Source organism: Nicotiana sylvestris, chromosome 4 (assembly GCF_000393655.2).
Source record: "Nicotiana sylvestris chromosome 4, ASM39365v2, whole genome shotgun sequence".
In the NCBI taxonomy this organism is placed as follows: Eukaryota; Viridiplantae; Streptophyta; class Magnoliopsida; order Solanales; family Solanaceae; genus Nicotiana; species Nicotiana sylvestris.
Genome location: NC_091060.1, coordinates 116,412,242 through 116,429,021, shown reverse-complemented (window position 1 = coordinate 116,429,021; position 16,780 = coordinate 116,412,242). Strand labels below are relative to the sequence as shown.

General features: G+C 42.2%; 1 protein-coding gene across 1 annotated transcript; it reads right to left on the bottom strand.

Annotated features, from left to right (window-relative positions):
• Window positions 1-15,049: 15,049 nt before the first annotated feature.
• Window positions 15,050-15,766, bottom strand: LOC104221880 (uncharacterized). The gene has a single exon (XM_009773019.2). It carries the CDS (start codon window positions 15,764-15,766, stop codon window positions 15,050-15,052), a length of 717 nt encoding a protein of 238 aa, XP_009771321.2.
• Window positions 15,767-16,780: the final 1,014 nt, after the last annotated feature.

Sequence of the window (16,780 nt, the reverse complement as noted above, 5' to 3'; positions counted from 1 at the left end):
AAGTCTGTGCTTATCCCCTAGAGGCTACAGAGTTAGGAACTGTTTCACTTCTATTCTTCTCTGTCGTGCGGTTTGGTTTCTTAATGCTAATTGAATTTCTACTATGTTCTTTCGCAGATGGCGAGAACACGTGCTTCTTCATCCGTCGATCAGCAGCCCGAACCCCAAGCAGCAACACCTATGAAGGGCAGAGGGGAAGGCCGTGCTAGGGGCCGAGGCAGAGGCAGAGCTCATCCCAGAGTAGCAGTACCAGCGGCGGAGCTTCAGGTTGAGTTTGTTGATGAGGTTCTGGCCTAGACAGTTCTGGTGGGCCTAGATCAGGTCCAAAGGGGTTCATTGCTACCCCAGTACTCCAAGATGCTCTGATACGTCTAGTGGGCCTTATGGAGAGTGTCACTTAGGCAGGCTTACTTCCTGTAGCACCAACCGTCTCTCAGGCTAGGGGAGGAGCACAGACTCTCGCTACCCGCACTCCAAAGCAGATGGCTCCCCAGTTTCAGACTCCAACAACTTAGCCAGTTGGAGTAGTTCAGCCGGGTGTAGTAGCTCAGACTGGTGATGGAGCAGTTATGTCTGTCGATGCTTTGTGGAGGTTGGATAGGTTCACCAAGCTGTTCATTACTACTTATGGTGGTACACCTTCAGAGGATCCCCAGGACTACTTAGACAGCTTCCATGAGGTTCTTTGGAACATGGGGATAGTGGAGACCAATGGGGTAGACTTTGCTGCTTTCCGTCTGTCAGGTTCCGCCAAGAAATGGTGGAGAGACTATTGTTTGGCTTGACCAATTGGATCACCAGCTCTCACTGGAGACCAGTTCTCGCAGCTATTTCTCGAGAAGTTTCTTCCTGTAACTCAGAGAGAGAAGTACCGCAGGCGGTTCGAGCGTCTCTAGTAAGGTTCTATGACCGTCACCCAGTACGAGACAAAGTTTATTGATTTGGCTCGTCATGCTCTTCTGATACTCCCCACCGAGAGAGAGTGTGAGGAGGTTTATTGAGGGACTCGCTCAGCCTATTAGACTACAGATGGCTAAGGAGACAGGTGTCGAGATTTTGTTTTAGGATGCGGCCAATGTGGCCAAGAGAGTTGAGATGGTTTTGGCTCTAGGGAGCGGTTAAGGGTCCGATAAGAGGCCTCATCATTCAGGCAGATTCAGTGGTGCCTCGTCTAGAGGTAGGGATTCTTTTGGTATAGTCCATCCTCTTAGGCCATTCCAGTCAGCACTTCAGGTTTCTCACGGTGCTCCAGGTGGTCGTGGTTCTCACATGTAGTATTCTGATAAGTTTCCCTACAATGCACCACCAGCTCCTATCAGTGCACCTCTGCTCAAGAATTTTCAGGGTGGTTATCCAGGTCGTCAAGGTCAGTTTCAGGGTCAGCAGTCTCAGCAGCCCAAGTCTTGCTATACTTGTGGTGATACGAGTCATATTGCTAGGTTTTTCCCTAGATCCTTGAGCAGTTCTCAACACCAGGGTTCTCGTGCTATGGTCCTAGCACCGGGTGTTCCACCACCCGCTCAACCAACTAGGAGTAGGGGTAGATGTGTTAAAGGTGGAGGCTAGGCCACTAGAGGTAGAGGTCAGGCAGCTAGAGGTGGAGGCCAACCAGTAGGAGGTTGTCCTAGGGATGTAGTTCAGAGTGGTGGGGCCCAGCCCCGATGTTATGCTATGCCAGGCAGACCTGAGGCTGAGGCCTCCGATGCAATTATCACAAGTACGATTTCAGTGTGCAGTAAAGATGCCTTAATCCTATTTGATCTAGGGTCCACATATTCTTATGTATCATCTTATTTGCCCCTTATCTGGTTGTGCCTCGTGATTCTTTGAGTGCTCCTGTATATGTATCTACATCGGTGGGTGATTCTATTGTGGTAGATCGTATTTATCGTGCTTACATGGTTGTTATTCGGGGTCTTGAGACCCATGTGGATCTCCTACTTCTCGACATGGTGGATTTCGATGTCATTATGGGGATGGATTTGTTATCCCCATATCATGCTATATTGGATTTTCATTCCAAGACCATGACCTTAGCATTACCGGGGTTGCCTCGTTTGGAGTGGAGAGGGACTCTTGGTCATTCTACTAGCTGGGTTATCTCATAAATGAAGGCTCGGTGTATGGTTGATAAGGGATGTTTGGCCTATTTGGCATATGTTCGTGATTCCAGTGTTGAGGTTCCTTCTATGGATTCTGTGCCAGTTGTTCGTGAGTTTCTAGAGGTATTTCCTTCAGACCTGCCAGGTGTGCCACCCGACAGGGATATTGACTTTTGTATTGATTTGGCTCCGGGCACTTAGCCCATTTCTATTCCGCCATATCGTATGGCCCCACCAGAGTTGAGAAAATTGAAAGAACGGTTGTAAGACTTGTTGGATAAAGGCTTTATTAGACCGAGTGTCTCGTCTTGGGGTGCGCCAGTGTTGTTTGTTAAAAAGAATGATGGGTCGATGAAGATGTGTATAGATTATCGACAGTTAAACAAAGTCACCATCAAGAACAAGTATCCATTGTCGAGTATTGATGATTTGTTTGATCCGCTTCAGGGTGCTCAAGTGTTTACTAAGATTGATTTGAGATCTGGCTACCATCAGTTGAGGATCAGTGCGTCTAATGTCCCTAAGATGGCTTTTCGCACTCGGTACATGCATTATGAGTTCTTAGTGATGTCATTCGGGTTGACAAATGCCCTAGCGGCTTTCATGGACTTGATGAACTGAGTGTTCAAGCCTTATTTGGATTCCTTCATGATTGTCTTCACTGATGATATTTTGATTTACTCCTACAGCCGGGAGGAGCATGAGCAACATCTTCAAGTCGTTCTTCAAACTCTAAGGGATAGTCAGTTGTATGCTAAGTTTTCGAAGTGTGAGTTTTGGTTGAGTTCGGTTGCATTTTAGGGTCATGTTGTATCATCTGAGGGTATTTAGGTAGATTCAAAGAAGATAAAGGCAGTCAAGGACTAGCCTAGACCCCCATCAACTACAGATATTCGGAGTTTCTTGGGTTTGGCGGGCTATTACCGTCAGTTTGTGGAGGAGTTTTCATCTATTGCAGCCCCGATGACCAAGTTGACCCAGAAGGGTGCCTAGTTCAGGTGGTCGGACGAGTGTGAGGCGAGCTTCCAGAAGCTCAAGACAGCTTTGACTAAGGCGTCGGTGTTGGTTTTGCCCACAGGTTCAGGACCATATACAGTATATTGTGATGCATCGTGTATTGGACTTGGTGCGGTGTAGATGCAGAATGGCAAGGTTATTGTATATGCTTCGCGACAGTTGAAGATCCATGAGAAGAATTATCTAGTTCATGATTTGGAGTTAGCAGCCATTGTTCACGCACTGAAGATTTGGAGGCATTATTTATATTGTGTGTTGTGTGAGGTGTTCACGGATCACAAGAGATTGCAATACTTGTTCAAGCAGAATGAGCTAAATTTGAGGTAGAGGAGGTGGTTGGAAATGTTGAAAGGCTATGATATTACCATCTTGTATCATCCGGGAAAGGCCAATGTAGTGACTGATGCATTAAGTAGGAAGTTAGCCAGTATGGGCAGCCTTGCGTATATTCTAGCCGGTGAGAGACCGCTTGCTTTGGATGTTTAAGCTTTGGCCAATCGGTTCATGAGGTTGGATGTTTTTGAGCCCAGCCGTGTGCTAGCTTGCACATTCGCTCATTCTTCATTATTTGAGCATATCCAACATCGGCAGTATGCTGATCCTTATTTGTTTGTCCTTAGAGACATGGTGCGGCACGGAGGTCCCAAGCAGGTTACATTTGGAGATGATGGAGTTTTGAGGATGCAGGGTCGTATTTGTGTGCCTAATGTGGATGGGCTTTGTGAGTTGATTCTAGAGGAGGCCCATAGTTCCCACCGGTATTCTATTCATCCATGCACCGCTAAGATGTATCAGTATTTGCGGCAGCATTATTGGTGGAGGAGTATGAAGAAGGACATTGTTGCCTATGTAGCTTGGTGTTTGAATTGTCAACAGGTAAAGTACGAGCATCAGAAACCTGGTGGTTTATTTCAGAAGATTGAGATTCCTGAGTGGAAGTGGGAGCAGATCACTATGGACTTTGTTGTCGGACTCCTATAGACCCAGAGGAAGTTCGATGTAGTGTAGGTCATTGTTGATAGGCTGACCAAGTCAGCGCATTTCATTCCTGTGGCAGTCTCATATTCTTCTGAGAGGTTAGCTGAGATCTATATTCGGGAGATTGTTCGTCTTCATAGTGTGCCCGAGTCTATCATATCTGATTGAGGTACGCATTTTACCTTGCATTTTTGGATGGCAGTTCAGCGTTAGTTGGGCACATGGGTCGAGTTGAGCACAACATTTCATCCCCAGACGGACGGACAATCCAAGTGTACTATTCAGATTTTGGAGAATATGCTCTAAGCTTGTGTTATGGACTTTGGAGGTTCGTGGGATCAGTTCTTGCTTTTAGTAGAGTTTTCATACAACAATAGCTACCAGTCTAGCATCCAGATGGCTCCCTATGAGACTTTATATGGTAGGTGGTGTCGATCGTCGGTTGGATGTTTTGAACCGGAAAAGGCTCGGTTGTTAGGTACAGATCTAGTGTAGGATGCCTTGGACAAGGTGAAGATCATTCAGGATAGGCTTCGTACAGCTCAGTACAGGTAGAAGAGCTATGCCGACCGCAAGGTTCCTAATGTGGCATTTATGGTCGGAGAGCGAGTGTTGCTCCGGGTGTCGCCCATGAAGGGCGTGATGAGATTTGGGAAGAAGGGCAAGCTAAGCCCTAGGTTCATTGGTCCTTTTGAGATTTTTGATCGAGTGGGAGAGGTGGCTTATAGACTTGCGTTGCCGCTGCGTTTATCAGATGTGCACCCAGTATTTCATATGTCCATGCTTCGGAAGTATCATGGCGATCCATCTCACGTGTTAGACTTCAGCACTGTCGAGTTGGACAAGGATTTGACCTATGAGGAGGAGCCGGTAGCTATTCTAGACCGGCAGGTTCGTCAGTTAAGATCGAAGAAGTTCCATTCATTTCGTGTTCAGTGGAGAGGTCAGCCTGCCGAGGCAGCTACCTAAGAGTCCGATATGCGAAGCTGATATCCCCATCTTTTCCCCAACTTAGGTACTTCTTTTCTATGTTCGTTCGATGACGAACAATTGTTTTAGAGGTGGAGGATGTGATGACCTTTCCCAAAAGGCCATCACTTGATTTTTGGGTCAATTCTATGTTTTGAGGCCTTAAAAACCCCCTTTTATCTCACCTCGATTTGCATGCATGGTCTGGACATATAACCGGAATGCTTTTATGTGAAAATTTGATAAAAATGCTAATTTGGCCTTTAAAATTAAATTTAAGCTGACTTCGGTCAACATTTTGGGTAAACGGACCCGGAACCGGACCCGAAATAAATATGGGACTTGGGCGTATGCCCGGAATCCAACTCTAAGGTCCCAAGCCCTAGAAATGAATTTTTGAAGAAAATTGTTTAATTGAAATTTTAAGAGTTTTTGGAAATTTAAATGTGTTTGAAATTGATGGTATTAAGCCCGTATTTTGGTTCTGGAGCCCGAGACTTGTATGGTATTTAGGTTGAGCCTGTAAAATTTGGTAAGAAACGGATTTGATATGACGTGAATCGGACCCTCGATTGTTAAAATTTGAACTTGAGAGTTATGGAGATTTTTCTTTGATTTTGATGCTAAACTCGTAGTTTGAGATGTTAATTTGGCAATTTGATCGCACAAGTAAGTCCATATGATGTTTTTGAGTTAGTATGCATGTTTGGTTTGGAGCCCTAAGGGCTCGGGCAAGTTTCGGATAGGTTTCAGGATGTTTTTACCCTTAGAAAAGTTGCAGGTTTTGTTGTCTTAGGTGCACAGAGATTTCGCTCTTCGCGTTCGCGTTCAGGCTCTCGCGAACGCGTAAGGCATGTTTCCTCCACTGCCAGTTTGTTCTTCGCGAACGCGGAGCTAAGGATGCGAACGCGAAGCTGTGGGGGGAGTTAACCTTCGCGAACATGTTCAGGCTCTCGCGAATGCGTAGGTTTCGTGGGCCTGGGGGAGCGATATCAAATTGTTCTATGCGAATGCGGCCACCTGACCGCGAACGCGAAGGCTTGAGGAGCTGAAGCTCCATGAACGTAAGCCTTTGAATGCGAATGCGATGGCCATCTGGGCCTGACCCATCGCGAATGCGGCAAGCCCATCGTGAACGCGATGAAGGCATGCCCAATTATTTTAAAAACAGAACCAAAAAAATCGGGCAGAACCCATTTACTCCATATTTTCGAACTCCCAAGGCCTAGAGGCAGTTTTCTTCACACAAATTCATCCCAAAAGTGTTTATCCAAGTAATTTGGAGGCGAATTCTAAAGGAAAAGCGGCGTTTGAGGCTTGAGTTGGCCGTGGAAGTTCGAGGTAAGTGTTTGGTCTAACCTTAGCTTGAGGGAATAGGTATTGTGCCTTATTTGCTATGTGCTAGTGTAGTATACGACATATAGGTGTGGTGACAAGTATATATACGTTGGTGTCAAGCATGCCCGTGAGTCTTAAATTGTAATTGTTGTATTTCTTAATAAGTACTAAAATTGCCTAGATTGTTGATTCTCCGTGTTGAGCAAGACCTATGATTAACTCGTGGTATTTGTTTATTGTTGAGCATTGGCTCCAGTTGAGGTTTTGATTGTGAAGTTAAGTGTTGGTACAAGTTTGGTTATAGCTGATTCCCTTGCTGAGACGTACTTAATCTTACTGTTGATTTCTTTGCCGGGATGTGTTTATTCTTGTTGTTGATTCCCTTGCCGGGAAACTATTGTTGCTATTGTTTGGATAAGGAAAGAGTGATAAAGCACGAAGGGTGATGCCGTGCACATTCATATTTATGCATTTGGTGAGGAAAGAGTGATAAAGCACGAAGGGTGATGCCGTGTACATTTATATTGATATTGATGCATATGGTGAGGAAGAGAGATAAAGCACGAAGGGTGATGCCATGCACATTTCTAATACATATATGGTGAGGAAGAGAGATAAAGCACGAAGGGTGATGCCGCGCACATTTTCATTACTTGATTGCATTGGTGAGGATTGAGAGTAAAAGCACGAAGGGTGATGCCGTGCACTTATTGCCTGTTTATTTTGGTTTCTTTACGCTTCGGTTCAAGTTCCTTAATTGTCTTATTCCACTACTACTGTGATAAATTATGTTAATGTTTCCCCCATAGCATGTTACCCTTTCCCCGTTACTTTTGAATTGCTTTTATTACTGTTATTCTATTAGATACTGTTTTGTTGCAGGTTGTTTGGTTGTGGTGTCCTAGCCTCGTCACTACTTCGCCAAGGTTAGGCTCAACACTTACCAGCACATGAGACCGGTTGTGCTGATACTACACTCTGCGCTCTTTTGTGCAGATTCTGGTACTGGAGCATACGGACCTTAGCTAGGGGTTGCTCCCTTCAGTCCATAAGGAGACCGAGGTAGTCCTGTAGGCGTCCGCATGCCTTGGTGTCCCCTCCCTATCTAGTTTTCATCTGTTCTTTACTATTTCAGAGACATACATGTACTTTTTTGTTCAGACTTTATTTGTATTTTTCTTAGACAGTCCGTGAGATTGTGACACCAGTTCTGGGTAGTTTATGTTATGGATTCGTATTGTTATTAGCTAAAATTGTTACATTTTCATTCTTCCGCTCTATTAATTTCTGCTGTTTATAAATGTTAATGGATTAAAAATGAAAAGGGTAAAATAATTGATTTTCCTAGCTTACACTAGTAGGCGCCATCACGACTCCCGAAGGGGGGAAGTCCGGGTCGTGACACATAGCATATTTTACTATATACAGATAGTCATCCTGCTTTCCGATGACATAACTTTGTGTTATCGGAAAGTTGGTAGAAACATTCTTTTTGGCGGGCATTACTCTGATTCCCTCTGAAAAGCTTATGATGGTTGATTAGACGCACGTCTCTCCGCATTTAATGCCCCGAACACACGTCATCCCACAATTCAACATAACTTTTGCCAGTTATCGAGGTAATCATGGCCATAAATTTAACCGCCTAAACCTTTACTTACGCATCAACCTCTTTCATTCATACTCCATAATTCTCTAAACTTTCTCAAACTCTCTTCATTCAACTGATATTTTTTTCTTCAACTCTCTTCAAACGAGAAAAGCTTTTCCTTCTTCCATACCATACAATGACTTTTTCTTCAAAAAAAATACCAGTTCCTCAAAGAACAAAAACAAATCCGAGGACGCCACTCCTCCAATAGTGAGCACCATCATCCCTAGAAGTCTTATCACAACAAAAGACTTCGAAGAGAAATTTCCTTATGTTAGGCATCGTACATGGGCCGTTAGCAGATATCCTTCTTCCATCTGCCCTTCCATCATTCCTGCTTAAGGAAGATTTTCAGTGCCAGGATTTAGACATTATCGCTCCAAACCTGGCAGAGCGGAGAACCTTACCCAAGAAGGATTTTACGTACTTCTATATGTATCCCTTCACTTTGGGGACATTTTCTCTGAGTGTAGAGCTTGACTCTGTCATTGAGGAGTTTTGCCTCCACTACCAAGTGTGTTTGGCATAGGTGAGTCCCTCCGTGTGGAGGATGACTTCTTGCCTTCGGCGCCTGTTCTAGGAAATAGGGGAGGATGTATCTTCAGCTCATGTGATGAACCTTTATTCCCCTAAGATCTTCCGTGGGGGGATGATCAACTTCAACAAGCGAGGCCACCATGCATTTCTATCCAGCATGGATGATGATAACGATTGTGGGTGGATGAAACAATTGTTTCCGTTACCACTAGTGACATCATCCTGGCCTCGGCGCCTTCCTTCCCTGAATTATGGAATCCCACTCGTAAGTATACAATTTGCTTCTATTCTTGTTAAAGATCATTTTCTCATCATTATTAACTTTTTTTTCTTTATCTACCTCAGTGCCTTGGTGGGTTCTCCATAGGGTTGAGGCCTTGGACCAATGGGTTCAGAAAATTTTGGACGTTACTATGCCTGAAACCCGCTAGTGGAAAACGTTGTCCCTGAAATATGGGTGGAAGGCCAAAAATCATGGTAAGTTTAACTCATCATGTCCTTACTTTTTCTTATGAGAAAGTTATCTAATTCTTCTCTCCTATTGAATATAGGTCTACACCAGGACTCAATTGTCATCCCCAAGGAGGATATTTTAGTTGATCCTACTAATGTGATGAGGCTGCTGCAAAAAGCTTTTCACAGACAGGTGTCTCCAGGCCTGCTTCAGGTGTAAGTGCTTCTTCTCGTAGTCCCCCGCCGGAGAACAAGCAACCAAAAAGAAGGCATTTTCCATGGCTGAGGGAGAGAATAAAAGGGCAAATAATGGTGCCCCCGAGTTGTCTCCTGAAGTTGTGGTGAGGAGCCCTTCGGCCGGGCCGGCCATAGACACTGTGATAATTGATGATGATAGAGAAGCTAGCGAGGATGGATCTTATCTACATAGAAGACGACGACCTTTCTCAACTCAACAGACTGCTTAATTTGTTGAGTTAGTTACACCAACCGAGGACGATGTCTCGGCGCTCTGGGGGGAGAATGAAATGGTGGAAAATGCCAACTCTCGCTTCCGGATCCCAGTCGCTGCGCTCTATATTTTGGGGCTGAGTACCGGGTCCTTTACGTCTTTGGTTGACGAGCAACCAACAACCAGCACTACGTTTGTCAGAGTTGCTTCTCACCCTTCAACCCCATCAGTTTCATCTCCATCTTCACCAACACCAGCAACTGCTACATCATCTCCACCTTCACCAACTCTTCCACCAGCAACTGCCATATCACTTATGCCGGTTGTATCTGCCCGAGAAGAGGGTGTTTTTCTCCCCCAGTCCCCAGTTCATGGGAATTTGGGACAAAACTATGCTCCCCCCAGAAGATCCATAATGGAGGAAGAGCGTTACTCTCTCGGTCTCCACTGGATGCAATTTGCTATCCCGACCGGTGGAACTTGCTAACTATCTAAAGCCTTTGGCTTCAGAAAAAGACTAAGAAATATACAAGCTCTCTTGTGAGAGTGCTTGTTGAACAATGCCATGCACAATGCCGCAATGGTACATTCTTCATTTTTTTGTCATTTCTTTTGTCTTTGACAGAAAACATCCTGAGTTTGTCTTTTTTGTTTTATAGGCCAATTTCCTTGCTTTCGAGGGCCTACTAAGGTTGATTCGGTAAAAGAAGAACTTACCTCAGCACAGGATCAAAATTTGGTCGAGCGGGAGAAAATTGCTTCTTGCCTCTCAAAATTGGAAGACAAAGTTGTCGAGGTTGTTGCGTTGGAGACTCGTTTACAGCAAATAGAGCAAGAAGTGGAAACCTTTAGCCAAGAGATTGGTCCGCTGAGGGTTCAATTTGATGAGGCTAAGGCCATATGGACCGAAGTCCATAGTGTCATTCTTGCTGCAACCGATCGCGAGGTTGTCTTCACTGAGAGATTGACCAACTTAGAGGCAACCTTGAACTCCAAAATTGAAGAGCTTGCTGTTGCGTGGGTGAAACATACCCAATTGGAGGAGAAGTACAAGAAGACTATTGAGCATAATAGGATTTTTAGCTCAACTGTCTGTGACCTCGATGTTAGCCTTAAATCCATTAGATCCGTAGGGAAAACCTTTTTGTCGAGGTTACCCAACTCAAAGAAGAACTTAAGCACTGAGCGGCTTCCCTCGTTGTTGAGAAAACTTATATTATGTACAACATAAAGAGAAAAACCTTGGAAGATGCTAAAGCGGGTATAATTGACTTTGATGCAAAAATCGCTAAGGCCTGTGAGCTTGAGTCAGCTACTAAAAGGGGTCTCCAGGCAAGGCCTGATGCTTCCGGTTCTTCTGGTTCCGATTCCGAACTTTGGGAACTGAATAGGAAACAGAAGGCGAAAATGTTCAAGCCAAATTGATGAGGGCCAAGATGTTGAGCCATCGGCGAATTTACCCACTTCCCTTGGGGGCGCGAACACTTCTCTTCCTCCGAGTTTCGGGGATGCAACAGTTTAGCTTTTCCTTTCTTTTTCTAACTTTTGTATCTGATCCGCTTCGGCATGTTTATTATGAATAAAGACACCTTTTGCTCCAGTATTGCATGAATTTTTATTTCGTATGAACATTTATGCAAGTTTTAATATTACAACCCATATTCTCGTACATTAGTTCATGCCGTAAGGTAGTCGATGTAAATATATGAAGAGATTATCTTTAAGATGATAAGAAGTTAATCCTATTGGTATTCAATTATACAAGGGTGTATAAGGGTGGTTAACAAGTATTAAAAGTTAAACGAATCAAGGATTTTGTAACACGTATTTTCGGGTAAACCTAGAGGTGCTCAATATACTCAAAAGGTCATGTTTTAAGTTATTTGAATCATATAATATCTGTATCATAAGTTTTGAAGTCAAACGAGTTATGAAACAAAAGTCGACAAAAGTTGTCGCAACTTAGGTTCATAATTTTACTTTAACTTTAGGTCAACTATTACTAAGCTTTTCTCCCTATTTACTTAGAACTATGGAGTGATCTATATACCAAATTGAATATATATAAGTCTAGTTTCCAACTCATTAAAGCGTTCATCGATACAATTTTGGAGTAGAGAGATATTCACATTTTCACGAGACTGCGCCAAACAGCTCTCTATGGGGCGCACATAGGCGAATTAAGACATATGGATATATATAAAAGATGACTCAACCCGTTTTAAGTCATTTTTTCAGTATATTCATACTTTAGAATCCTAAAAACATTCTCTCAAGTTTTTCTCATGATCCAAGACCCAAACAAAGGGCAAACAACACAAATCAAGTGTCTGGAATCCCGTGGTGCTAGTAAGTTTCTTGTTCTTCTTGTTGTTGCTCATTTTTGTATTGTTCAAGATCTTGTGTGAGGTTTTTTAAGTGTTTTATGTTCTGTGAATACTCCTTCAAGTTTTTGATATCAACCCTAGGTGATTTCAAGTCTTCTAAAGTGATTCTAGTGCCGAAAAACCCTAATTGATTGCTAGTTTCGATTCCTTGTTCTTGTGGCAACATTGGAGGGATATTTCATGGATAGTTAAGGTCAAATTGGAGTTGTTCTTTCTCTTTAAAGGTAAGGAATCTCTTACTCTACATGTATTTAAGATTATCTAAGTTGCGGCTAAGTCGTTGAAGCTAGAACTTGTGAAATATATATCAAAAGGCTTGGTAGTAGTGTTGTTGGTTGGTGAACTATTTTGGGAGGCTCAATATGATTATTACTGATGTTGTTTGTGCTGTTTGGTGATTGTTTTGACTTGTGGAAAGCCATATAAATAGGGGAGGTGCTGTCTGTTTCCTCGTAAAATAGGTTGTGGTCGATACATAATAGTTACGACGCCTAAACAATAATGATAGTGTCATTTCTCTTATTGTAGACTAAGGAGTTATGAAATTTGCATAGCTTGAGGTTGGTCAGTATATACAAGGTATGTGAGACTATCCCTTTCCTTCTTTTGCACAACTCCGATTGTACATAATGTAATGAACGAGCTTCCAAAGATACTCTACTCTTAGAAGCTAGTTGTACTTACATTGTTTCCCTTCTTATGGAGCGATTGATGTTGATGTTGATGTTGCTTCTCTTATTCTTATGTTATCAATGTTGTTGGTACTTCCTGATTCTTATAAGATTCATGATGAAGAGTTAGTCCTAATAACGTGTACAAAGGATACCGAGCTTACGTCACTCCAAAAGGTTCAGAATATTATTCCAATGAGTCCAGCATGCATTATATATATATATATATATGTGTGTATATATGTATATATATATATATATATATATATATATATATTTATATATGTGTATATATGTATCTATTTTACTCTACTGTGCTGCGCTATAGACGGTCGAGTACGGCACCTATTGTGCAACCACTGATCAGTCGGGTTTTACCGAGCTCCACGTGGCCGAGTACGATTCTACCGAGACTTATGATGGTCGTGTATATTTTTATCGAGCCTATTACGGCCGGGTATGATATGATGATGATGATGATGCCCACAGAGGCGTATGTTTTAAAATTTTATGTATATATATGTATATATCATGCATTTCATGTTAGTAGCCCTCAAAGGTACCCAGGTGTTACAGGTTGTATATTCTCTATCCTTCTTTACATTATTGTTCATACTTATGGTTCCCTGCCTTACATACTCGGTACTTTATTCGTACTGATGTCCTTTTTATTTGTGAACGTCGCATGTCATTCTGCAGGTCCTGATAGATGGGTAGACGCAGCTCCTCCACCACAGTAGGCTGCCCAGTTCAGCGATTATTGGCGAGATCCTTTCTCCGGACTTGTCGTGGTCTTGGTATGCATATTTGTTATAGACATCATGGGTATGTCGGGGCCTTCTTCCGGCAATGTTGCAGCACTTATGTTCCTTTAAAGGCTCATAGACAGGTATGGACTCATGTATAGTTTGGTATGCCTTGTCGGCTGAATTTTGTTGTATAGTCTTTCATGGCAGTGTGGTAGCTCATACCTTATATATAGTTTCTTAGTTGTCTGGTCATCCCATGTTATGTAGGTTTATGCCATTATCTTTAATTGTTGGTTGTTCATGATCCATGTCTACCATTTATATGGATCTTGTCGGCCCTTAAAGATAATAAGGAAGGTTAGATAAAATGTACGTTGGTGCTGGGAAATTATGGCCCGGGTGCTAGTCATGACCCTCCAGTTTGGGTCGTGACAAACTTGGTATCAGAGAAAGTCTGTCGTAGGGGTTGTCTATGAGCCGTGTCTAGTAGAGTCTTGATTATGGATGTATAGCACGCCACATTTATAATCAGGAGGCTACATGACATCTAGGGTTGTTACCTTTTTCCTGAATCTAGATCGTGCGTAGAGTTGGGTCATAAGTGTTCGTCTCTAATATTCATCTTGTTTTCTTTCAGTGATGCCTTCGACTAGGAAGCACGCGATTAGTAGACGACTTGATACAACTACGGGAGAGGGTACCAGTCAGGTGCCCCAAGCTAGAGCATGCTAAAGTGAGGCTCAGAGTGAGATGTCATCTCATACCTCATCTACTCCGTCTCCTCCAGAGGATATTAAGAGGCACCCAGCACCACCAGTTCCTTCGTCTGGCACTACAGACCAGGATATACGGAGTGCGGTGCAGTTGTTGACTAGCTTGGTAGCTACTCAGGCTTAGAGGCAAAATACTGGTGTTGTTGACAAACCGGTTAGTACGGGAGTTCGTGATTTTATTAATCTAGACCCTCCAGTGTTTACCAGATCAGACCCCAAGGAGGACCCGCAGACTTTTATTGATCAGGTTCATCATACACTACGGGTTATGCATGCTAGTGATACAGAGGCAGTAGAGTTGGATTCTTATCGGTTACAGGATTTAGTGGTTTTATGGTATGATAGTTGGGAGATATCCAAGAGTCCGAACGCTCCTCTAGCTGTGTGGAAGTAGTTTTCTGAGGCCTTTCTTCATCACTACTTGTCTGTTGAGATACGACAATCTAAAGCCGATAAGTTCTTGAACCTTTGAGAGGGGAATATGAGTGTGCGAGAGTACAGTATGCAGTTTGATTCTTTAGCAAGGTATGATCCCCATATGGTGGCCGAGATGAGCGATAGGTGCATCTGTTCGTGAACGGGTTAGGACCACATATAATAAATGAGTGCACGCAGAGGCGGACCCAGGATTTGAGAATGACGGGGGAACCATTATCGTTAGAGTGAATTACTCAATTGACCTGCGAACACAAACTTCAACTTCATCATACTCCCAAATTGACCTACTAACACAAATTTTAAAATAAGTATTCCAAAAAAAATATCTTGCACATCCTTGCACACACATGAACTAAATTGGAATAAACTTTAAAATATAAAACAAGCTTAGTGGCCTCAATTCGTGACATACAACAGTAATCTATTGTTGTCCCAAAAAGAGAACTAAAGATGGCACAACTTAAATCAAAATACAAACTTCAATATTATAGAATATCTTTAATTGATACTAATATAACAAAAGTACATCATCCACTTATACTTGAACTCGACGCGTTCTCATACTCTGAAAACGGTCAATAATAACATCATTGCTTATATTTGCAAATACTTTTTTTTCAAAGTAACAAAATAAACAATCATTTAAAAATGCATCACCAATACGACTACGCAATTCATCCTTGATGTACTTCATGGATGAGAATGCTCTTTCTACCGTTGCAGTCACGACAGGTAAAATTAGAGTCAACTTCACAAGTAAATAAACAAGTGAATATGTCTCCACAAGATTTGCTTCAACCAACGCTTTTGCCGAATCACCGATTCCTTTCAAATCCGAGAATCTACGGTCACCATGTTTCATGTGCCATATGAAAGTGTCAAGTTGGTGACTAAGATCTCGAAGCTTCAATTCACCAAACTCATCAGGATAATACTTGACCAATGTCATTATTCTTTCCTTATCAAAATTATCAAACAAATTAGCTGGATTCAAGCTAGCCATACCAAGAAGCAAGTTACCATTGACAACATCAAAACGACTTTTAAGCTCCTGAAGTTGCAAATCAATCAATGTATTAAAAAGCTCAACACGTAAGTGATGTGAATAAGTAACACTAGAAGGCCTACGCTTTGACTTTCCAGGAATATAGAATTCTTCCATATTGGGCACCAAAATGTCATGTTCAGCACAAAACAAAGAGACTTCATCCATTAATGATTTCCATCCTTCCTCTCTCATTTGTTGCAACATTTCCTTTGTAAACAAAATGCGGCATCTTTCCTCACACTATACTCCAACCATCTAGAATACGAACCTTTAAACCAACCCGAACTAAATTGACGCATTTTATTACCGAATAAAGTTTTAGGAAACTTATGATCAACCGGTTGGCAAGGTCCATTTTGAATGTAGTGTCTTCTTACTTCATCCCGTATTCTAGGACTATATTTATCAATGGGTACTCTCTCTCCAGGATCAAGATTGAGTAATTTCTCACATCATACTCATCTATAAGATGGGAGGAATTGTTTCTAAGAGTAGAACTCGGTAGAGAAGAATTAAACTTTGTCAAAAATACATCCATCTCAATTCATAAGAACAAGAACTTCCTACAAAAAATGAGTCCATTAAATTTAAGAGTCTGTCAAGAATACAAACAAACACAATATCAATAGAGCAATCACGCCCCTTTTATCAAGAATAAAACAAATACTTCAACTTATTGAATCTAATACCACAACTCTTTTGTGCAGCCATTTTATGGGATAAAAATTAAAAAGAATATGTTGGATAAAGATATCTTCAGTAAAAAAGGAAAAAGAATTCTAAAAAATATTTCCACTCAAGAAGTAGATTTTTCTCCTTATCATCAAATAACTGGATCAAAGATAAGAATAAGAAATGTTTGTTCTTGTTCTACTAACAAGGCCAGCAGCCAGTCACCCGATAAAATCAAACTCATGTCCCTCTAAAAAATTCTTCAACTAAAAAGAAAATCAACAGAGAGTTTTAAAGTAAGAGAAGCTTTAAGTTACAAATAAAAATAAGTTTCAAAGTAAGAGAAGTACTAACCAGAGATTGAGGAAGAAGGGTTCTCTATTTTGAAGTGAGAAGTGATGGAGGCGGACTGGTAGAGGCGAGCTTTGATTTTTGATTGAGGAAGAACGAAAGAAGTGAAGAAGAAGAACTGGGGAAGCCGAGAAGGGGACTGCCAATTGGGGCTTTTGGGAATTGGGGCTTTTGAATAATATTATTTAATTATTA

Bases quoted from the DNA above. Each gene is read 5' to 3' on its own strand.
- LOC104221880 (XM_009773019.2), bottom strand. From the start codon at position 15,766: ATGTTGCAACAAATGAGAGAGGAAGGATGGAAATCATTAATGGATGAA.